The sequence below is a fragment of the Primulina huaijiensis genome, chromosome 7 (assembly GCF_012295235.1).
Source record: "Primulina huaijiensis isolate GDHJ02 chromosome 7, ASM1229523v2, whole genome shotgun sequence".
Lineage (NCBI taxonomy): Eukaryota > Viridiplantae > Streptophyta > Magnoliopsida > Lamiales > Gesneriaceae > Primulina > Primulina huaijiensis.
In genome coordinates, this window is record NC_133312.1 from 3660282 (window position 1) to 3684758 (window position 24477).

The 24477-nt window shown below is 32.7% G+C and overlaps 2 protein-coding genes across 2 annotated transcripts; both read right to left on the minus strand.

Moving 5' to 3' along the window:
• Window positions 1-727: 727 nt before the first annotated feature.
• Window positions 728-6253, minus strand: LOC140980920 (amine oxidase [copper-containing] gamma 2-like). The gene is made up of 5 exons (XM_073447035.1): window positions 5536-6253; window positions 2421-3097; window positions 2201-2314; window positions 1355-1902; window positions 728-1210 (listed from the first exon to the last, which is right to left on the minus strand). Exons 1-5 carry the CDS (start codon window positions 6152-6154, stop codon window positions 1000-1002), a joined length of 2169 nt encoding a protein of 722 aa, XP_073303136.1. The 5' UTR covers window positions 6155-6253; the 3' UTR covers window positions 728-999.
• A 1792-nt stretch (window positions 6254-8045) lies between these two features.
• LOC140980807 (uncharacterized) lies at window positions 8046-12297 on the minus strand. The gene is made up of 2 exons (XM_073446858.1): window positions 10719-12297; window positions 8046-9826 (listed from the first exon to the last, which is right to left on the minus strand). The coding sequence occupies exons 1-2, from the start codon at window positions 12295-12297 to the stop codon at window positions 8046-8048; spliced, it is 3360 nt and encodes a 1119-aa protein (XP_073302959.1).
• Between the last annotated feature and the right edge of the window lie 12180 nt (window positions 12298-24477).

A 24477-nucleotide genomic window follows, 5' to 3' on the forward strand; every position in this document is an offset into this window, starting at 1 on the left:
GAAGCTAAATAAGGCTAGACCGTAGAAACATGGTCCAATTGTTAAAGTACGGCTCTCCGTAGTTCAACTCAATTTACTTTTAACTTCATTATTATTATGGCTAAATATTAATGATTAATTTTTATATTTTTATACTTTATTTAATGGTGTACATTAAAACAAATTAATTCAAGAACATTTCTGCAAGTTGTATTTTTTAATTTTAAAATCCAAATAACATGAGACCTCTACAATCTACATCTATCTCACGTTGGTAGATCTTATTATGGTACTATTCATGAAAATTGGATTTCAACGATATCTTTCTTGCTTTGGTGTACACTTTTATCATGTTTTAAAAAAATTTACAGACTGATATATGAAACTATTTTGGCATTTCTCTCGATCTATCTTTCTTAAATATCTAAATTTGTCGTCCTTTTAAGCTTTGCGTGTTATATGACCACATCGGTTGCCTCAGCTAATGCAAAGGTTTGGAAGCATATCATTTTTATTTATTTTTAAAGGTTTACCCATGATGGTTGTGAGTTATAGACCTTTTCATTTAGTCGGATTATAGATAAAAAGGATGTGTACGAATAGACGAGATTCGAGAGAGAGGACTACAAACATCGACACGCAGAACATATCTCCATAATATAGGATCGATCTTGTATTTACGCGGTGATTCATCTTTCATGAATATAATTTAGAAAATCATTCCTAAATTTCATTTGTCACGTGCGTATAAAAGGAGATGTATGTGAAATTAGCATACTAGTTAATGGAGAGTTAACTAGCAGAAGCATAGAACCATTTTACAATTTCACTGATACGAAGTAAATAATTTGAACGAAACCCAAACCAGAATCTTATAAATCCTTTTGTCTTAACAAAGAATACCAAATCCGTTCATAGCTAGACGGGCTTCCATAATTTTCTTCCAACTGTACACTGCGCGAATTGGACCGTCAAGCCCAACCCAAGCCCAAGCCCAAGCCCAAATGGAAGAAAATGTTTTCAAGCTGAAGCCGCGGCCTTGCAAACTGGTAGGTCTTTCTCAACATAAGGGGCAATTTTCAGAACAGGATTTCTCTCGAAGAAATTAACTGGCTTCAAGTCGAACCCTGACGACACTGTGGGCATAATTGGAAAATCCTCTTGGCATGGAACATGATGAAATCCCAACGTATACCACATAACTATGTCCGTGTTTTCTATCGATCGATCCCTGCATCAAGCAAATTACGCTAGTTAGCACATACTCCATGTTCATCACACGAAAGATTTGTAAAAAAAAAGTGCATGCTCAAACCCAAGATTAGTATATTAAGTTGTGGAATCTTTTAATACTTATCAAGAAAAGTGATTATACCTGTCAGACCATACTTGAAGAGTGTCGTCACCGTGACTCTGGTATGCAAACAACCCTCCTGACCATTGCTCCGACTTGTTATACCGAGTAACCCAAATTTGGTTGTTGGTGAAAGAACTTCTCTTTTGTGGGGTATCCTCAGGATCGAGCAAACTAGCAGCGGTGCCGCCAGAAGGGACGAGCTTGTATCCAACCGAATTCCCCACCTTCGTTTGCTTATTCGGGTTGACCACATGGAATTCTGATGGATCATACATCTTCAACTTTATCTGAGCTTCCTTCTCCGTCTTTGCAACGGTTTTGTTAATTTTCATGTAACTCCTTCGGGGAAGGTTGTTTTTCTTGTATTCCCTCTGGAGATGAACATTTACGAAGGAGTTATCCGTGCCATCGATGTCCATATCCAGATAGAAGTTGATGAAATGATCATGCACAACTCCGATTATGTTATCTGATAAGAGGGTTCCGTACATGTCTTCTGAGTCGTTCACTTGGTTCGTATTGACATACGAGGTTCCTTTAACGATCACCATGCCAGTAAGTGAAACCTGCAGAATAACAATGAACACACTTGTGTAAACAATAATATGATATCAAACACAGATATCAAATACATCATCTTAAACGGTCCTTATTTTATCGCATTTACTAGAGGACGGTGAATGGCAGCCTATGGGTGTTCCACAAACATTGAGACAACTCTCTTGAAATTACGAGGCAGGAGAGCACCAATTGTGGATTGAAAAATATTTTTCAAGTGAAAATTATGAAAAAAAAGCCAGAAAATAAGCAAAGTCCGTATACAATTTATGATCCAAACCATAGAAAAGTATGAATGATACAGACCTTAGCATGAATCAGTCCATCAGCATGGAACTCCCAGTCCACAATATAATCATAGTTCGCAAGGGTTGCAACAAATCGCGCAACTAGTGAAACCTTTGGCCTGGCCTCTCGAAGCTAACCGGCAAAAAAAAAATTACATAACACGTAACAAAATGAACATTTGCAAAAGATATATAATCAATGCAGTTACGAAATTTCCTAATTTAAAAATATTCGGTACCTCTTGGCCTATAACAGCTGCGCTCTCAGCGTGTCTCCAAGCAGCATCCCCTGCATACCTCTCAAATATACATATCATATTAGACCTAACATAAGGTTTGCCATCTGCTGCAGCAAATACAGCATCCATATATTTGGCGTTTCGTGGGCAATCATTAAGCGGGTCGAGAGCCAACGACTGGAGCCCGAATCCATATTCACCAGCATCCATGTAAGTCTTGAAGTACCATGCCTCTTCAGGGTCCATATACGGCACAAACAACTCTGATGCAAACCCTTTGTACATAACATTTCGAACCACGCCGCTATCCGGATCCCGGATCTTGGCCCCGGAAATCATGACCCCGGCTCTCGGGTCGGCCTTCAAGTGAAATTCCCAATTTGCCCACTTGACCAGATGATTGCCTTCGATGACAAAGTTTGGGCCATTGGGTTGCTCCATTGAAATGGGGTTTGGGAGTTTGATGATCGCGGAATTATCGGCCGAGAAACGGTAATCTGAGCCGGTACCTTTGGGGATGGGGATATGCTTCCCTTTGTCCACAATTTCAATTATTTCTTTTGTGTCCAAATCAGTAATCACAATGACTCCTTCAATAGGTCTCATGTAGAAGTTTATTGTGTCCTTAATGGTGAAACATTCTAATTTCGCTAATCTTCTTCCATCCTCGGCCTTGCCTGAAAATTATATACACGCGATGTGAGAATTGACAGTTTGGCATATGTATAGAATCATTATGGAATTGTAATCTTTAATTCTTAAGTGAAAAATTATAGCTTTTTTTTTTGTTGAAACAAGTGAAAAATTATAGCTAAAGTTTAAAATTCCGTGTGAAGTTTACAACTGCATTTCTAAGAAATGTGATTAATGGAGATATATTATTTTTACTACAAAGGTCAAATTCAATTAAATATTCTTTAATTCTTTATGTAGACGTGATATATAATAATTAAAATTCTAAGTAGAGATAAAGAAATATTCTAACGAGTTTAAAATCTTTAGAAAGTTGATAAAAAAAAAAAATTATGCTAGTTATAAGTGAGTTACAAATATTTTTTATCTAATAAAAATTTTAAATTTTGTAATTTGAGATGGATAATTTTTTGTGCTGTAAAAATTAGACCATAGACCAAAATCAATTATTTGAGGTCTTTGAACCTTAATAACATAGTATAGGACGTAAAATATACCCTGAGATCCAGGACTCAAAAAACCATGAAATAATTTTCCCACTTTGGAAGATAAATAAGGCTAGACCGTAGAAACATGGTCCAATTATTAAAGTACGGCTCTCCATAGTTCAACTCATTTACTTTTGGCTTCATTATTATTATGGCAAAATATTAATGATTAATTTTTATATTTTATACTTTTTTTTAATGGTGTACATTAAAACAAATTAATTCAAGAACATTTCGGCAAGTTGTATTTTTTAATTTTAAAATCCAAATAACATGAGACCTCTACAATCTACATCTACCTCACGTGGGTAGATCTTATTATGATACGATTCCTGAAAAATGGATTTCAACGATATCTTTCTTTCTTTTGGGGGGACACTTTTATCATGTCAACAAATATATTTTAAAAAAATTACAGACTGATAAATGTTTCCTAAAAATTGTGAAACTATTTTGGTATTTTCTCTCGATCTTTCCTTTTTAAATATCTCAATTTGTTGTCCTTTTAAGCTTTGCGTGTTATATGACCACATCGGTTGTCTCAGTTAATGCAAAGGTTTGGAAACATATCATTTTTATTTGTTTTTAAAGGTTTACCCATGATGGGTATGAGTTATAGTCCCTTTCACCTAATCGGATTATAAATAAAAAGATATGCACCAATAGACGAGACTCGAGAAAAAGGATCACAAACACCTGACACGTAGAATATATCTCCATACTATTTCAGTGAGAAATGTACTTTTCCCACGAGCTTGGGACCTCACGGAAAAAACCCGAAACGAAGACAGGGATCCTCGATTTTTTCAGGTTCGGAGATTTTAAGTTGACCCTCACGGAATCATTGAACCCGAAAAAGCGGAGTTCGGTGAGAATATGAGAGTGATGATGATGATAAATCCACCCGTGAGAAATAGAGTGTTAAATTTCAACCACATTAGTTAAACCAATCGAAACTTTTGAAGAATCTGTCTCCCTTGATTTCAGGGATGGCACAAGCCGCCACAAGGTGACTCCTCGGTTAGTGACTCTTCATACATTTAAAATTCATGGACGGGTTATACAATTTTTATATAACTTCATATTTCGTATATTTATGGACATATTTTTAAAAAAATCTCAAAGATCAGATCCATATTAAATTATTAGTCTGTGTGAAAAATAAATTTAGACAGTTGAAAAAAATAATAAATATAATAAAATGACAATGTCAAATTGACTCTTCTTTAATTTCATACTTCACGGCATTCACGTCCTTATCATGCCTACATATACTTGCCACTTTTGAGTACAACATTCTCTACGTCGACGAAATGCGAAGTTCCATCGTCAAGAAAGCATCGTATCATTTAAAATTATGAAGAATGTCATTCATTTGAAAGTGTAAATACATTATATTTTTATAACATCACCTTCTCCGCAAATTCCAATATAAATAAAATAATATTATTATTTTTTCTATAATATTTTCAGTTTGTTCATGATTGTATTTGACCGAAACTTCTTAATATTGTTGTGTTTATTATGGAAATATGATATTTTGAGTATTTAATTTTCGGTTATATTTTTATGATAAAGACATGTGGAAGGTTTTATGGACTTGACACAAATTTTTAACTAATTTTTCGATTGTTTCCTTGTTTATTGGTGTTGCATGTTAATGTTGAATTTATTTCAACAAGAAATGAAATCTACCAGGGACCGGGTTTTGACAAGTGGTCTCACCCACTTCTCCGGTAAGTGGCTCGGATTCGAGCTCTTCCCACCCCATAATTTAGGATTTATCAAAAAAAGAAATGGAATCTAGCAAGCTCCCAAAGTAAACCTAGCTCATTGTCACTAAAAATTAGATATCGATCGGGTTAATTAAACTTAAATCAATAAAAAATAAAGAATAAGGAGAAGGAATATATGCTATTTATAGAAAAACATACCAAACCATCCGGGGGAAAAAGGCAAGCAAGCAACATCGTTGGGATTCACTCCTCGTTCTACTATCGTGCGATTGAACTGAGCACTGGCAAGCGGAGCCCGGATTGTGGCCTCCATATCCTCCAGCGTCACAAGAGGGTAGCCTGAGATGCGGCTAGTGTCATGCTCCACTACCTCCCCGCTCTCAATATCCACCGTCAAGATGTAACTCTTCCCGGTGGCGCGTGCAATGACGGACGCTTTCCTCGGAGGCAGCTCGTCGCCCTTCCGCCACTTCAGAACCACCTCCTTGTCGGGCTCTTCCAGAACCAGGGAATGAACCGCATACGCTGAATTATCAAAGAATGCTTCGATAACTTTCTGCACATCGTTCATCTCCTGGATGGTGATCGGGTCAAGGGGGTGCTGAGGCACGTCAGCCGTGTGGTCATGGCGGAGGTTGCCGTCGGTCGGGTGGCGGAGAATACGGTTCTTGGAGGTGCACCAGGCGGAATTGGAGGCGCACTGGAGTAACTCAGCCCTATCTGAGAGTGGGTTCGGGAAATTGAAAACAACAAAGACCGTGACAACCACTGCGCCGAAGATGGATAAGAGGCAGCTATGGAAATTCTTGCCTTCCATCTTCGTTAGATTCTTCAGTGCCGTGTGCAGTTTTTGCTATCTTTTCTTCTTAATATATATATAGAAATATAGAGAGCAATTTACTAGGTCTAATGGGTACCAAGTAGGTTAAACATGTTGTCGGGTTTAAATATATTCATTTACCAATTCCTCTTTCATTTACCAATTCATCTTCAGTCAATGGTACTCATAAAGAGAAGGGTAGGTGCGACCTTTCTTGAGTATTTTGTTTTTTAACTTCTTTCAACTTTTTTTTAATAGGTGTGAGCTTTTACTCCTCCGACATTATGGTAATTTTATATGAATACGGTCACAATGAAGAGGATGCATGCATTTAATAATTGGAGCGAGTGAAGGAATAGTGGCATTGGGGTAGGAAGGTGAGATTTTTCATAAATATAAAAATAATTAAACAAATCTACTCCTGATATATGAAACTACTAGGATGTATAAGATGGATCATCTCGTGTCAACAATGATACAGTAGTATATAAATTAACACCACTAATTTGAAATACTTGGATTTGACACTTCTCCTAATTTTAGATTCTATAATCTATTATAATCATTAATTGATTTCACTCATTGTTTACACAAAACTTTAATATAGAGTAACATGGTGCATAATAATGTGATAACGACAATAACGTTACTTAATTTATACAACAATCTTTACATGCGACTTCCTCCAGGATTATAGGCTGTCAAATTGGAATTGGAGTGGCAAATTATGAATTTTGATAGTTTGGCCTCCTTTTCACGTGTTCGTCCCGATCAAGGTTGATATTCACCTAACCACGAACTTTCCACTTGTTATCTAAGAAAAGGTTTCTGGATTTTTTGAGGATTTATGAAGTTACATATTTTATTTGGGATCAAACATGATTTTTATATATAATAAATAAAATAAAAACAAAAGACACGCACCGTCCAGCTACAAATTAAATGTAGTTGTAGTAAATTTTCTGGATACAGCTTTCTGTCAACATTTTTCATTCACATCATACATAGGTATGCTAAATTAAAACCCAAATATCTTTTAATGTGTTAATGCGACATCGCAATAAATATTTGAAATACAATGAAAATAAATAAGATAAAGACAACTATTAATTAGTTCAACTACCAAGACTCCAAGAGCACGTGCCTTTCACTATGTTGTTGTTGAATGAAGCTTCGGAGTTCGGACGGCTTCCCATTACTTTACAGCTTTTCACCAAACACAGAAATTCGTTTATAAAATACAGACGGTTGGAAAACCGGCAACACACCAAGCTCACTCGAATGTTCCTTTCAAGTCTTTTATTTTATATTATATCATATATAATATGCATCAATGTTCAAATATTTCAATCGGCCATAAAAATCTTAGTTCTCGATTGCTCCGATTTCCAAATATTTTGTAATTTACTTTATACTTTCACTCGATAAATTGGTAAATGAAATGATTTCATCGGATATATGATTATACCAAAAATTTAAAGCACATTGTACGACAAGAATTCTAATAAAACAAGTTTATCATATATATGAAAAAGGACTCTTACATGGTAAGTTTTCTTTTTGCGGTGATCTTATTTTATCTTCGATAATTTATAAATTAGAATGACATATTCGGGTTTCTTTGGGATTTTTCCTTATCACGGAGAATTTAGCTCAAGAGTTGAAAGAAATTAAAAGGATAGATGATAGAATCTATGGTTGGAAGTAAATAATGTATATCACTACCGAGACTTACAAGAATGTATATATATTATTACAAAGAATTTAAGCTATTAATCCTAATTGATTTGCATAAGAGAAAAATTGATTCTAACATGATTTATTTACATAAATACAAGAATGAGATCCGGGATATATTGCATCCAAATCATTCCTCTAATACTCCCCCTCAAGTTGGAGCGTGAATGTCAAGAACTCCCAACTTGTGAACAAGCGTGTGAAACGAGGTCTGGCCCAACGTTTTGGTAAATATATCTGCAACCTGATGCTCACTTGAAATGTAGGCTGTTTTGATCTCTCCTGTGTTAATACATTCACGAATGATGTGACAGTCAACCTCGATGTGTTTTGTTCGTTCGTGAAAAACCGGATTAGCAGCAATGTGCATGGCTGCTTGATTGTCGCAGTATAGCGTTACTGGTTGGGGATGAGCAATATGCAAATCCCGTAATAGGTGCTTTAGCCAAGTTATTTCACAAGCAGTTGATGCCATAGATCTATACTCTGCTTCGGCTGAGGATCTAGATACGGTTGCTTGCTTCTTGCTTTTCCAAGAAATAAGGGATTTTCCAAGAAATACACAATATCTGGTCACTGATCGACGTGTAGTGATATCTCCAGCCCAATCCGCATCACAAAAACCAACCAAATTCAAATCATTTTTAGACGGAAATAATAGTCCTTGTCCAGGTGAATTCTTCAAGAATCGGAGTAAACGATGAACTGCATCAAGATGAGGCCGCCTAGGCTGTTGCATAAATTGGCTAAGTGTATTAACTGCAAAAGAAATTTCTGTCCTTGTGATTGTTAAGTAGATCAACTTCCCAACTAGTCGTGGATAATGCGTCGGGTTTTTGAGTATATCTCCCTCAGTAAATGTGAGCTTCAAGGATTGTTCCATAGGAAATTTTGCTTGTTTTGCACCAAGTAACCCTGCTTCTTGAAGGATATCTAAAGTGTACTCGCGTTGATTGATCGAAATTCCCATCTTAGAACGAGCTATTTCAACTCCGAGGAAATATTTTAGCAATCCAAGGTCCTTAAGCTTGAAACACGATGCAAGGAAAACTTTCACATTGTTTATACTCTCTAGACTATTCCCCGTCATGATCATATCATCAACATATAATAAAATGGCTGTGAATGTGTTTCCACACACCTTGGTGAAAAGAGAATGATCAGCCTGTGATTGTTGGAAGCCAAAATTTGTGATGGCGGACAGAAACTTATGAAACCATGATCGGGAGGCTTGTTTTAATCCATATAAGGATTTATGAAATCGACATACAAGTGACTCCCCCTGTCGATGAAAACCTGGAGGAGGGTGCATATACACTTCTTCGGTGAGATTTCCATGTAAAAAGGCATTTTGAACATCCATTTGGTGAAGTTCCCAACCATGAATAGAGGCAAGAGCAAGAAGACAACGAAATGTGGTGAGTTTTGCGACAGGAGCGAAGGTCTCATGATAATCAATGCCTTCTCGTTGGTTGAATCCTTTGGCAACAAGGCGGGCTTTGTATCGCTCAATAGTCCCATTAGAGTTATATTTGATCTTGGACACCCATTTACATCCAATGGGACGACACCCTGAGGGAAGAGGGACGAGAGACCAAGTCTTGTTTGCCTCTAGTGCTGAAAGTTCAGCCTTCATCGCCTCAATCCATTTTGGATCCTTGCATGCTTGCTCATATGTTTCTGGTTCTAACACACATGAAACAACATGGATAAAGGAACGATGAGCCCGAGAAATATTGGAATAGGACACATACCAGGATATTGGATGTTTGGTGCCAGATCCAACTAGAAGAGATGAGTCTGTAGCAGGAAGAGTATGGTTGATATGGTAATCTTGGAGGTGAGATGGTACACGTCTTTGATGAGTGGATTGTCGAAGTGTTGTCTCAGGAATTGTTCGAGTTTTGGTCACTACAGATGTTGCTTCAAGATCTGGTTGATCAGGCGGTTCAAAATGATTTTTTTGCGGTTGATGGAGGCTCAAAATTAGTGGGGTTATTGGGAGCAATCCAGTTGTTTTGTGTAGGTGAAGTAGTGGAGATGACCTCTTCATCTATTTCTATTGGTTTGGGCAAAACTAGTGTGTTGTCTTGATCATTATTAGGCATGGTGGAGTATGGAAAAATATTTTCATGAAAAACAACATCTCGTGAGGTGAGTAATTTTCTTTCTGTGAAATCATAAACAAGATATCCTTTTTGCCCTGATGGGTACCCAAGAAAAACACATCGTTGTGATTGGGCAGCAAATTTGTGAGTAGGATGGATATTTGTGGCAAAACATAGGCAGCCATATGTACGCAAGTGTGAGTAAAGAGGAATCTTTTTGTGTAATCGTTCATACGGTGTTTTGTTGGATAAAAGTGGTGTAGGCAGATGATTAATGAGATAGCAAGCCGTCTTCACATGTTCCCCCCAAAATTTTAAAGGAAGATTTGCTTGAAAGCGTAAAGCACGAGCAACATTTAAAAGATGACGATGCTTGCGTTCCACTACCCCGTTTTGTTGGGGTGTGTAGATGTAAGATCGATGAAAGTTTGTGCCACACTCATTGAAAAATGTTGCTAAGGAAAAAAATTCTAGTCCATTGTCAGACCTTATGTTTTTAATTGAACGATTGTATTGAGTTTTGACCCAAGAAAAAAAAAATTTAATGAGAGATTGAGTTTCAGATTTATGACGCATGAGATGAACCCAAGTGTAACGAGAAAATTCATCCACAATAGTTAAAAAATAACGTGCTCCAGAATAAGAATAAATCTTATGTGGCCCCCAAATGTCGCAATGTATCAAATCAAAAGGCTCATGACTAGAAATATTACTACCTGAAAATGGTAGACGTGATTGTTTTGCTAGATGGCAAACATCACAAATATTATTGCAATCAAAAGAAATTTCTGGAATAGTTTGAGATAATAACTGTAGTGGAGTGGCAGAAGGGTGCCCGAGTCGTCTATGCCAGAGGTCAGTTACGCAATGGACCGTGTTTGACAAGTGTGGACTCCGATTTTGGATAAGATAGTAGAGCCCACTACTCTGCCTGCCCAGCCCAATCATCTTCTTCGTAGTTGAATCCTGCAACACGCAAAAATCAGGATAAAATGTCACACTACAATTTAAAGCTCGTGTGAGTTTGCTAACAGAAAGTAAGTTAACTTTGAAATTCGGGACATAAAGCACATCATCAACACTCATATCATTGCATAACTTCATGGTTCCAACAGATTTGATTTGTGCATGTCCTCCATTTGGTAGTTGCACAGTGGGGTATTTAGCGGCCGATTCATTTGAACTAGGCCGATTTTTTGATACATGATCGGAGGCACCGCTGTCTAGAATCCACACATCATGGCTGGAAATAAAGTTGTTACCCGAAGTGTTGATAAGGGGTTCGTTGTTACCATTTTCTTTGCGAATAAGCATCATAATTTGATCATATTCCTTAGCAGTGAATTGTTTGGTTTCCACGTTGGAAATGGATAGGGACTTCATATTTTTCTTTCCTTTTGGTTTGACATGCTTGCCATGATATCGGTGTCCAGGTGGAAACCCATGAATATAAAAACATCGATCAACAGTATGCCCATCTAATTCACAATGAGAGCATTTCAGTCGTTTGTCGCCAGCAGCCGATCGATAAGACTCAGTTTCTTTTACTTGCCGACCATGAATTTGCATCTTTTGTTGAGCAAAATTTGCATTATATCCAGTAGTATCTCGGTTGGCAACAATTTCGTTTTGTTTCTCGTGCTGCAATATAAGGGCATGAACTTTGCGGGTGTCAGGTAGAGGATTCATCAAAAGTATTGAACCACGGATGGTGGAAAAAGAATCATTTAATCCCATGAGAAATTGCATGACTTTTTCTTTCTCTTCTCTTTCGAGAAGTCCTTTGACACCTCCGCAATGGCAAGCAATTGGATCATGATAGGAGCCCAACTCATCCCATAGAGCCTTCAGTTTGGTGTAGTAAATTGATACAGATTGGTGTCCTTGTCGGTGTTCCACGATTTCGCGGCGAATCTCAAAGACACGAGCATCATTTCCTTGTGAGAATCTGTCATATAAATCATTCCAAACATCAAGTGCAGATTCAGCATAAATGATGCTTTCGGCAATATCGGGATGAACGGCATTGAGGATCCACGATAATACCATATGATTGCAACGTTCAAATGCCGGAAACTTGTCGTCTTCAGCCTCCGGTGCTTTGATTGTCCCATTGATGATTCCGATTTTGTTTTTAGCACTTAAGGCTATGCGCATTGCACGACTCCACTGCCCGTAGTTATTCCCATCGAGTAATTTGGAGACAAGAACCAAACCGGGATGATCGGATTGTTGTAAGATTAGCGGATCCGATTGGTTTGTTCCAGTCTCCGATTTCTTCCCTTCATCTCCCATTGCAGCGAGAATAATTTCTCAGAACCAATGATGCTCTGATACCATGAAAGAAATTAAAAGGATAGGTGATAGAATCTATGGTTGGAAGTAAATAATGTATATCACTACCGAGACTTACAAGAATGTATATATATTATTAAAAAGAATTTAAGCTATTAATCCTAATTGATTTGCATAAGAGAAAAATTGATTCTAACATGATTTATTTACATAAATACAAGAATGAGATCCGGGATATTATTGCATCCAAATCATTCCTCTAATAAGAGTTTTATATGAAAAGAACTTTACCTACCACCACGCTGGCTTGAATGATCGACCACGAAGATTTGGTGGAACTAGTTTGAGGAAAATTCAATCTAGTCTGCTTTGATAATGGACAGATGGAACAATGCGACAGTGAAACAGTTTTAAACAAGAAAGGTAGTAAATGTATTCTAGCCACCAATATATGACCTAGACGGTATGACAAATATTAATACTGACATGAGAACAAGAACAAACAACTCTCTGACTTAGTAAGTGTTAAAACGAGGTAGTAAAGAAAGATTCTGATTTCTGAAGAAACTTTGGATCAAAATGATAAAGGCCACATTTTTCTCACACTCATAAGGTCCTAAACAAGCAGAAATGTGGGTAAAAGATAACAAAGCAATTGTGATAGTAAACTTGGATATGGATAAAAGATTGAATTGGAAATTAGGAATGTATAACATACTGTTCAGGCTAACTGAATGGGATAAAGCTATTGTGTCTAACTTGCTAATGTATGTCTTGCTGCCATTTGGCAACCTTACTGAATTAGTGTAATTCGCTAAGGACTTGAAATCTTACATCAATGAAAAACTTCCAATCATATGCTCATTAGCACTTGTATCTAGGATCCATGTGTAGAATATACTATTCCTTGAACATGTCAAATTTCTCTTTTAGATCAGCCCATACGACTTAAGCATATGTAGAATATACCGTTCCTACAAGTATTTCTCTGGACACAGCATTCATAATCCAGGATAATACTAAAACATTACATCTTTCCCATTGATTTAATGAATTACTCCATGCTGTTGGCCTCTTGCATGTTCCCTCAATAAATGCGATCTTATTTTTTGCATGCAAAGCCATCAAATAGGGATGTCTACGAGCTAAGTCGAGCCGAGCCGAACTCTATCAAGTTAGAGTTTGGCTCGTTTAAGATATATAAAGGCTCGAGCTCGGTTTAAATTTTTATCGTTAGGTTCGAGCTTGTCTCGTTTGAATATTATTAAGCTCGGTGATAGCTCGAGTTCGGTTCGTTAATAGCTCATTTATTATGTTTAACAAGCCATCGACATCGACTCGTTTTCGAGCTCACTAAAAAAATTCGTTTTAGAGCTCGTCGAGCATTTTTAGCCAAAAATTTAATTAAGAAATGAGAATTTAAGTAGTACGTTTCTTATTTTATAGCATTTCAAGAACTTGAATTTCAAAATACTAGATCGCAAACAGGCTCACGAACATACAAGTCGAATATAGTTAAGCAATTACTTTTGGCGGCTTTACTTGTTTTTTTATTAAAAAAATACGAAACATGAATTTTTAAGAACTGTCGAAAATTTAGAACATTTGAGATTCGACATTTCATTTCAAAATTTTTTTTTATCATTGACAAACTATCCTCATATCTTCCTTATTAGATTTTAAAAATATAGTTTATATTTTTTAATTTTTACACTTTCCTTTCTTATCTTACATTGAAAAAAATTAACGTTTAACATAAATTATAAATAAAACTTTTATATATAAAAAATACCTAATAAAGTAATAAATATTTTCCTTAGAAAACTATTCTTCAAACTAAAAAATAAATGTTTTTAAATAGTGAATTATTGTCAATGTTACTATATTATCTTAATACAAAGAATATTTTATTTTTATGTCATTGAAAAATATCAAATTTAAATGAATTTTTCATATATTGATAATACGTTATTTTAAATAATTTACGTCAATCTATATCAGCATGAATAATTATTTAAGAAATCAATATAATCAAACTATGAATAAAAGATCATTATTCTCAGAACTTATATTTTTTTGTTCAACTTTGCAAAAATATAATGATTTAAATTAAAGCATGTTTCTTTTTCAAAATAATAATCAAGGTAACGAGATAACAAATTCAAAAGTATCCATAGTTATATTTAATTTTTTATTTAAGCAAAATTTTGTACACTTAACTCCTACAATACTCGAGATGAAATATAAAAATATATTAAAAATTTGAACTTAAATATATTTTTATTTATTATTTGATAAAAATATTTATAGATTTTGAATATAAGATTAGTACTAGTTTATGCACAAATACACACGTGGGGATCAATCAAAATTTTATATATTAAGAAATTCATAATTAGGGGTAGTTTTGGCAAATAGGGGATATAAATTTGAGGTGAATTTTAATTAACATCTTTTGGAAATAACACTTCCATAAACAAATTCGAATTTTAAATGCTGCTATTGAATGGCGTTATCAAAAAAACTACATATGAAAGAATTTTAACAAAAATATCAAAAAACACACCCATGAAACTCTCCCATGCTTCCGAAAATTGTAATCTATCCCCAAAAAAAAAAGTTGGTATCTGTCTAAAAATATTTAGAGAAAATTATAGAAAAATTTGATAAAATAATTTATGTGTCAAAAGTCCACAATCAGATTTTTTAACCACAAAACTATTCCGCTAGCTGCTTTTTATTCCCTAAAAAATTTATTTTCATGCAAAAACCTCTTTTTCATAGCTAGATATATATTGAACAAATCTAAAAATTATTAATTTATAATATAATATGCAAGATTAATATGGTCTATAATAAAATTATGTTATAATCCAGTAACTGTTTAGGAGTGATTTGAAAAATATAATAATTTGGATGTTATATAATGTTGTAGGATTTTGGGAATCAAAAGCTCATATTTTAAACTTTAGATGACATATTGGTAATGTTTCTCAGACATGTAGAAATAACATCACAATTAATTTTAGTCATAGGTATCCAAATTTTCTTCGTTGAAGTTCGTTTATTGGAGGTATTATGGTAGATGTTATGAGACACTTTGGGCAACATCCGAGTAGCTTCTCGGTACATTTAGTATTCTCTCATCTTGAAACAACACTGTTTGATATGACCAGGTTTGAGACAATAATGACAAACAAAGTTTGGTCTCTTTTGTTTCTGCTTTTGAGTGGGAACTTGCTTCTTTGATGGGAAAATCTTGTTCGTTGGAGTGACTGTAGGTGCACTTGGTGTGTGTTGCGTGTTTTCACTACCGCGAGTGTATGGTGTCAAGTTTTAGTACTGGTTTGAGTACAGATATCGATCCCACGAGGAGTAGTTATTTAAAATTGTATATTAAGTACCATGATTGACATAGTTAAACTTTATTTAAAAGAATCAAAGAGTTGGTTTATAATCAATTCAGATAAAATAGCGAATTATGTAAATCTTATGCACACAGTCGAGATTCAGTGAGTAAAGCCATCTAGATATATGATTTCGTCGAGTCACTCCTATGCTAAATTAAAATCGTCTAACATGTTTTTAATTTGCACCACGTTTATTAACCAAGAACTCACAATATTTTCTATTCTCTTTTTCAGGTGATAAATAGAACTGTATTATCTATTACTGATTTTAATATTTCTATTCAAAATCATGTAACACCTAATAAATGTAAACAAGGTTCTTTTCATGGATTCGCCAAAGTTATACGTCTTTTGCACGTTATAAACATTTGACGATGCGATTTCCCATGTCCTAATTTAAATCCTCTCTCTCGAGTGTTAGATCTCAATTATTAGATCAGTCGAATTATGGCCAGTAATCCAAAAGCATTAAAGACAAGAAATCACAAATAAACACGATGAATTAATTCAATGAAAATTCAATACGTCAATAACATAGGTTCGACCTCGACTACGTCAATCTCTAGAAAATAAAATTAGTTCATACTCACATCTAAATCACAACAAAACCTGTTTGTAATCATTAAAACGTAAAAGTAAATAACTGAATTGAAACGTGTTGAGGAGAGATGAAACGTGTCCGGATTCAGCGTCTTCTATCTCCGTTCTTCGCGTTCCGTCTCCGTTGGCTCTAGCTTTTTCGCCCCTTCTTTGTTCTGATGTCTGCTGTATCAGCACGCCCTGAAGTAATTCTCCTCCCCCTTTTTAAAGCCCATGTCGAAACCTAAAAAATCTTGGACATCACGTCGCGCGCATATGCGTGCCCTTCATCCGCTCATATGCGCGCATCTTCCTGTTGGTGCATCCAGGATCCCTCTTGCGCGCACTAGCTCCGTGCATATGCGCGAAGTCTTCTGGTTGAGCGTCAAGAGTTTCTCATATGCGCGCCTTATCCAGCGCATATGCGTGAGGCTCTTTGGTTTTGCCTTGTGTCTCGCGCGCATATGCGCGCCTCTGACTCGCGCATATGCGCGGGTCTCACTGCTTTCAGTGTTGGGGCTTCCTCACACTTCTTCTTCTCAACGCCATTTTCGTTCCTTTTCACGTCTATGTCGTAGCCTTACCTAGCTTCCTGCAATCACACCAAAAATATCAAAAACGCATAATTCTGCCCAAAAAGACTAACAATCTATATGAATTACATGGATAATTTAAGTGCACAAAATGCACTTATCAGTGTGTTACTATTTTCTCTTACAGATACACTTGGTTTTGATGATTCTCCAACTTATTCTCCAACTTCAAATACATTGTTGTTGAAACCTAGACCAATCTTATCATCCTTTCCCATCATCATTGTAGAATCAAACTTGATCGTGCTTGTGTTAAATTTAGCATGAGTTTGAGTTGTTGTTTCAAGTTCGCCCTTGATATTGTACAATTCAAAATCATTCTTGCTTAGAATTATCTCGAGTTTGGCCACAACACACTTTAGCTCATATTTTCCTTCGAGAGAGTTGTGTTCAATTTATTTTTCTTGATCCAGTCAGCTTGCAACTTCACATACAATTTATGTACGCTTTGTCATTTACTTCCACATCTTCTTGATCACTTGAATTTCTAAAAGTTGTAGAATTGAAGCAAACTGATCTTTTAGTGATGTTTTGGCCAGGTGTTGCAATACCAGAGGCAACACCTAGTGGATTAACTTGGAACCAGCATCTTTCTTCCAAGAGTGTAGTTGGCGAAGTGTGAATTTCTTCTTTAATAGATTCTTGCTCTTCATCTGTTTCTCCATCGCTTGGGGAAACATTCGGTCTTTAATTTTTGCGAATCCCCATACGCATATTCATTCGTATAATTTCCGAAATCAGTATACTCTCTACACTGCACAAAATCAAACCTCTTATGATCAAATTGATTCTTACCTTCATTCTTCTGTCGAAATTGTCCTTTGGTGGACGAATACCTTTGATATTTTCCAGGAGCAGTTAGACTTGAGAACTTAGATTTTTGTCCAGATATCTTTTGTCTCCAATCTTTTTCAAACAATTTCCAAACTTCTTTGTAACTAATGAGATGAAGTCTTCACAGAGTTCCGACTCATTGATTTCTTGTGACAATTGAAGAAGATCGTTGTAGGAATTATAAGAAACTTGGTAAGTAATAGTCTTATATTTTCCCTTCTTTTCTAAGTCCATGTTCATCTCGAAAGTATGAAAGGAATTGATCATTTCATCTGGTGCAAGCTAAGTTGTATCTCTTGCTTTATCAATTTAGATGTTAGCATTCTTAAATTAGTTCTTCGTACACTTTTTGATCCTTCAAAATATTTTTGAAGGATTTCTCATGCATCCTTAGCAGAAATACAGTTGGTAATCAAAATAACATGTTCATATAAATTGATGTGAAGATGACATTTAATGCCTTTGAATTGTAGTTCGAAATTTGGACTTCATTAGTCGTCCATTCTCTTTCTTGTTTGATCAGACTGTCACCATCTTCATCAACTCTTTTTGGTGGAGTCCAATTATTGACAACTCGTTGTCGTAGTGTAGCGTTGGCAAGTGACTTTCCAAAGAGCGTAGTTGGATGCATCCAAGACAGGCGGTCGTAGTGCAGCGTTGGCAAGTGACACGTACATTAAATTTAACATGTTAAACAAAAATAAATAGAATCTTACTTAGTAACGTAAAAAGTTGGCTCTCATATCAGGTGAAAGTAATTTGTATAACATAATGGTAGGATTACGTGTATCAGATATAAATATTGTGTTGGATATTATAACATCTTGTGACAATTTGCAACGGAATAATATAACACATAAATAAATAATTTTAAATAAAAGTAATACAGAGAAAATTATGAAAAAACTAATACGTTTGTGTGACATCTCAGGGCAAAATAATCACTAGAAATGAATCTAGATTATAAAATAAATACTCGTGAAAAAACGAAAAACTATATTCCTTAACAAGTCAAAAAAGTAAATTGCATCCTAAAATATCAATAAAAAAAATAATCATAAATACTAGAATGCAAATATGATTGGCCGAAATTCGAAGCAACAAAACAATTTTCAATCAACACTTTGTATGAGTGTTGTTTTCAAATGTCTCCAACACGTCATGACAACACAGTGAAACAATAATACTTCTTCTTTGCTAGTTCTTCAGAAAATTCTCTCTTTGTTATTTGTATCTCGCTCTCTTTGCTTTTTTCTGGTACAACAATTATTCTTCAATATGTATATTGTATTGATTTTGATTGGATTCTTTGAATAGATTCCTACAAGTTAAGAAAAATAATTTTTATTTAGGAAACATATTATTTTAAATATTAAAAATCAAATCTAGAGTTTAAGAAATTCAATATTTTAGAAAGACAAAACTTTTATGCAAAATTTTATCAAAAGAAAAGAATTTAGATGATAAAAAATGAATAATGTGATTAATAATTTTTTGAACATAGTTGAATTGAATTACAAGGTGATATATAAGTTAAATTGTGTATATCATATAATGAAAAGGCCATTGAATTGGTTCAATGGCTGATTGCAGTAGAATGAGGGGAATAGCAATATCCCACTAAAATTCAGATGCCGTAAAATGACTTTTATTAGCAAAAGTTGAAACCTGCTTTTTTACAGTAATAATCATTGTTCCGGAGACTTGTAATGGCCCCAAAAAGATAATGTGAGATTGTGAGTGAAACTTTTTTGCACCCATGAAATTANAAAAAAAAAAAAAAAAAAAAAAAAAAAAAAAAAAAAAAAAAATTCCAAAGAAACTAGTCTAACAAAAAAATTTAAGTTCTGTAATTTAGTTCAGAAAAGTATTAAAATCTTGTTAAATTTTTTTCTAACAGTGGAGTAAAATAGTTAATTTGAACTTAATTGGCTCCAGAAAGATCATACGTAGGAGTGAAAAGATTTGGTAAATTTTGTTTCTTTTGCTTTTGCTTTTGCTTTTTGGCAAATATCGATCGATTTGAAAATTGATTAATGATTTGTTTATGTCGATCTTAAACACTTTTAATAAGTACTCCTCTAGAAGTTAATATCATCAAAACTGATTAGCTAATTTTCACAATAAAAAAATAAGAGAAAAGAAAAGAAACACAGTCTCAAACTTTCGAATATATATTATTCACTTATCACGTTCAAATTATTAAAGACAAAAATTTGTGTGAGACGGTCTTACAGGTCGTATTTTGTGAGATGGATCTCTTATTTGGTTCATCCATGAAAAATATTACTTTTTATGCTAAGATTATTACTTTTTATTGTGAATATCGGTAGGGTTGACCCGTCTCACAGATAAAAATTCATGAGATCGCATCACAAAAGACTCACTCCAAATTAAAATTTAATCAATTACACCGGTACATAGTTAAAACATCGTCTCGATTTTCCAAATTTCCCACCCAACGAACTTATTTTTTAAAAACATTTTTGTACGAAAAACAAATAAAAATTTTGATAAACCGTCATCTCGTTGAATTTGCATGCTAAACGACAATAAAGAATATAGAACGTCAAGTTAGTTTTTTTTTTTTTTTTAATATAGAACCTCAAGTTGAGAATTTTTCACTTAAAAATAATTAAATATGAAATAATGGTTGTTACTAAAAAAATTTAAAAAGTGACTAACATCTGATGAAATTATTCATTTTCCTCTTTAGATAATTAATTATTAAACCATCATGGAAAGGCTTTTAATAAAAAAAGCATGTGGATGACTTTAATAATAATATTAAGTTTGAACTATTTTTATTTTCCAGTATATATTCCATAATTATATCTAAATAAAAATAAATATATTTGAATTAAAATTTCAAATTTTAAAATTTAGAATTGTATGCAAACCCAATATCCCTTATATCGTAAATGTATTTGAATTTGAATACCGACGCCTCAATTGGCCCCACGAACCCATCATACTTATATTTTTTAATATATAATATAATATAAAGTTGAAGCCTTATGATTGGGGGAATTTTTTGAATTCAAACCATAGTAATCAATGTGAAACGGCCTAATTTTTTTAAAAAAAATAGTCATTTTTTTCCTTTCTAAATGGCCGAAACTTTAATTTGAAAAAATAAATTTCTGCAAGATAAAATCAGCAACATATTACTAAAATAAAATCGATCCTCCAAAAACGATAAACATCAATACCTCAAACATCTTCATCGCAGTCAAATAAATATTTCCGAAACAATATATCATTTGTCCATCTAAATTTAATATGAAACTTTGACTTTTAAATTACCAACTCATAAATAAAAATTCATTAACTTAAACGCAAATGTGAAAAATTATAATGGCTCGAATAAGTGTTCTCCACCACGAACATCTCACCATCGTCAATCCGCATCGACTCAGTCTTTCTCACCTGTGTCAATGAAAATAGTGAGTCTAGAGGTCCAACAAGTTCTTCCGGAGATAACAAATAACATAAAATAAAAATAATACATGCATTAAATATTTTTTCTTAAACTCTTCACGATGAAAATAATCCACAAATACACATTTATTTTCAAAATTCTGAAATTAAAACTCGTAAAATACCCAAAATTTTAACCTTAAACGTAAACCATTAACCATCAATATAAATCTTCAACACATTTTAAAAATTCCTTTAATAGAAGATGCATTAATTTTATCAAGTATGATTTAGAACATACAAGTATCCAGGTTTGGAATACCATCACCAACCCAAAGACCAACTCCCAAAGCCCCGTAGGTTTGATAGAGCAACACCGATCCCAAGACCAGTGCTCAAAGTCAGTAGGTTTGGTAGAATAGCATCGATTCGAAGACTGAAGTCCTAATTCTTTAATTAGTCATAACTTCGCCACATATCATTAAAATCTTAAAAAGAATTTATTTCTTAAAATACACAATGTTTCCCAAAATTATTTTATTAACGTATAAAATATATGAAAATTAAGGTATCAAATCAAAATTAAGTGTTAAACATTCTTAAAGCACGTTTTTTAATGAAAAAAACAACGTGCTGAAATTTTAAATTATGAAATAATGAAATCACATATAATTTTTTTCTCTCCAAAAATATTAAAAAGACCTATTTAATTAATTTTTTATCATAGAAATGGAATATAAATATATATATATAAAAAAAGCATCAATCTTGAAGATAATGATTCGAGGGTGACGTATAACAGTTTATATGGACAATGGACCGATATAATTAGTTTTAAAAAATATTAATCAAATGAGTAAGCTATATTAATTAAGTTAATCAACTATTAAGTGGTTGGAAGCTGATGCAACAAAAAATTCAATACGACGGTAGACGAATCCGATAAACAACTAGTGTTAATGAATTTGACCTAGTAGACACAAAGTTCATCTATTTTTATCAAGGATATTTTTCTTCATATTTCAACATTATTGTATCATACAGATATGTGACATAATATGATAATGATTCAATAACTAAAATTTCACCGTATCATAAAAGAAAAATAATTGATTACATTCTCACATATATGAATAACTAAAATTTCACCGTATCATAAAAGAAAAATAATTGATTACATTCTTACATATATGTATGTGCATGCAATAATTTTTTATTTTTTTGTCAAATAAAACTTGAAATATTATTGGATACAACTTATGTTTGGTTTGTGAAACAAACAATTGATTATTTAATAATCCAAATCAATCCTATGTTTGTTTGATTTTTAACAAAAGTGGGATGAGCCACTCGGCCCGAACTGTTCACATTAATTTCAGGATGATTTGTCACTTTTCGTTAGTGTGATAAATTATTATCACTTAAAGATTGACTTTTATCACCTCAAATTTAAAAATAAAAAATACCATATTCCTTCCAAAAGAAAGATCTGTTTTTCTCTTAACCAAAAAAAAAAACTTATTTATAAATTCCAATTTATTTTTATTATTTATTTGAATAAAATTAATTTTAATAAATTATTTTTCTAAATATTTAAATATTTATCAATATAATAATTTTAATTATATTATTACTTACAATTTTAGTTATTTTCAAATAAATTATTATACAGAAAAATAATAAATAAAAGATATAAATTAACGATGGTAATAATATTAATTAATGATATGAATAATATCAAATAAGAAGAAACAAATTAATAATTAATTAAAATAATAAAATAATAAGAAATGATAAATACAAGAATAATTATAATATTTTTATTAAATATAAGAATAATAATAAATAACAAGATTTAAATAATAATAATAATAATATTGAATATAAGAATAATAAGAAACAATTTGAATTCAATTATTCATTATAGGAATAATATCGTTAACAATGAGATAATATGGCATTGTGAAATATAAATCATACTAAACATTATGAAATATAATATTAATATGAATATCAACGTTATTATTAATATTAATATTTAATATTAATTTATCACTAAAAATACTCATCAAAGAAATAAATTATTAATATTAATATCATTAACAGTGATATAATAATTGAATTCTTATTATTTTTATTATTAATTAATTTTATTTTTATTTTATTATGACACAATTATTTTTTAAGGTACGAATATCTTGGTCATTTTATAACAATATACGAAATTAATGAAAATTTCGCTAAGTGGAGTCAAATGCAGAAATTTGTAAATTATTGATGAAATTTAATTTAATGTGTTTGGGTAATTTATATTTATTTTAATATTAATATAATAATTATAATTTTTTAAATTAATTAAATTTTAATTAAGTACTTTTATAAATATTTAATTAATAATCAAATTATTTTAAAAAATATAATGTTAAATATTATATGATGAAGATATTTTGATCATTACAACATAATTTAAAAAATTAATCTATAATTTTAAAATCATATCAAACATCATATTATCTATCATGATGTACTATTTATCTTCATTTTTCATTTTCTTATCTCTCTTATTGCTCATCCTTTCTTTATCTCATACCACAAACCAAGCGGCGCCTTAATCATATATTCCGTCGGAGCGACTTTAATTTTTTTATTATTCCAAATTATTTACAGGAGTACAATTTTAAATCCTATTTATGATATATTAGTTAATATTAATGATACAAAATTAAATTAAAATAAGTATACTTTTTTTAAATACAATTAAAACTTTAGCAAGGTCGGACAATTAATTATAAAAATATGATTTTTAATTACCTTTCAAGAATATATATAATTAAAATTAAAATCCTTTATAAAAACTAACTTTTAGGTAAAAATTACAAAAATATACTTTAGCCACTCAACTTTATATTATATTTGACAAATCTCTTCCCATAACTTAAATTTTAAAATAATAATAAAACCCAATTTCTTCTCCATTTTTATATGGATAACACAATCGCATGTACCACGTCATACTGGTATCTACACTATACATATACGAGTTTAGCATATTAGTAATTCTTTTTTTTGATCGTGCATATTAGTAATTCTAAGTCTTTATCATCAAATTTTTTTCATATTTTTCTTAACTAATAAATTGACATAGATATGATAAATAAACTTATTTATATAAAAAAAATCATAATTAAATCAAGACAAAAACTTGTGTGAGACGGTCTTACGGGTCGTATTTTATGAGACAGATCTCTTATTTGAATCATCCATGAAAAGTTATTACTTTTTATGCTAAGACATAGTTTGGTACACATGATAAGATAAACATGTGATATATAATATAAAGATAA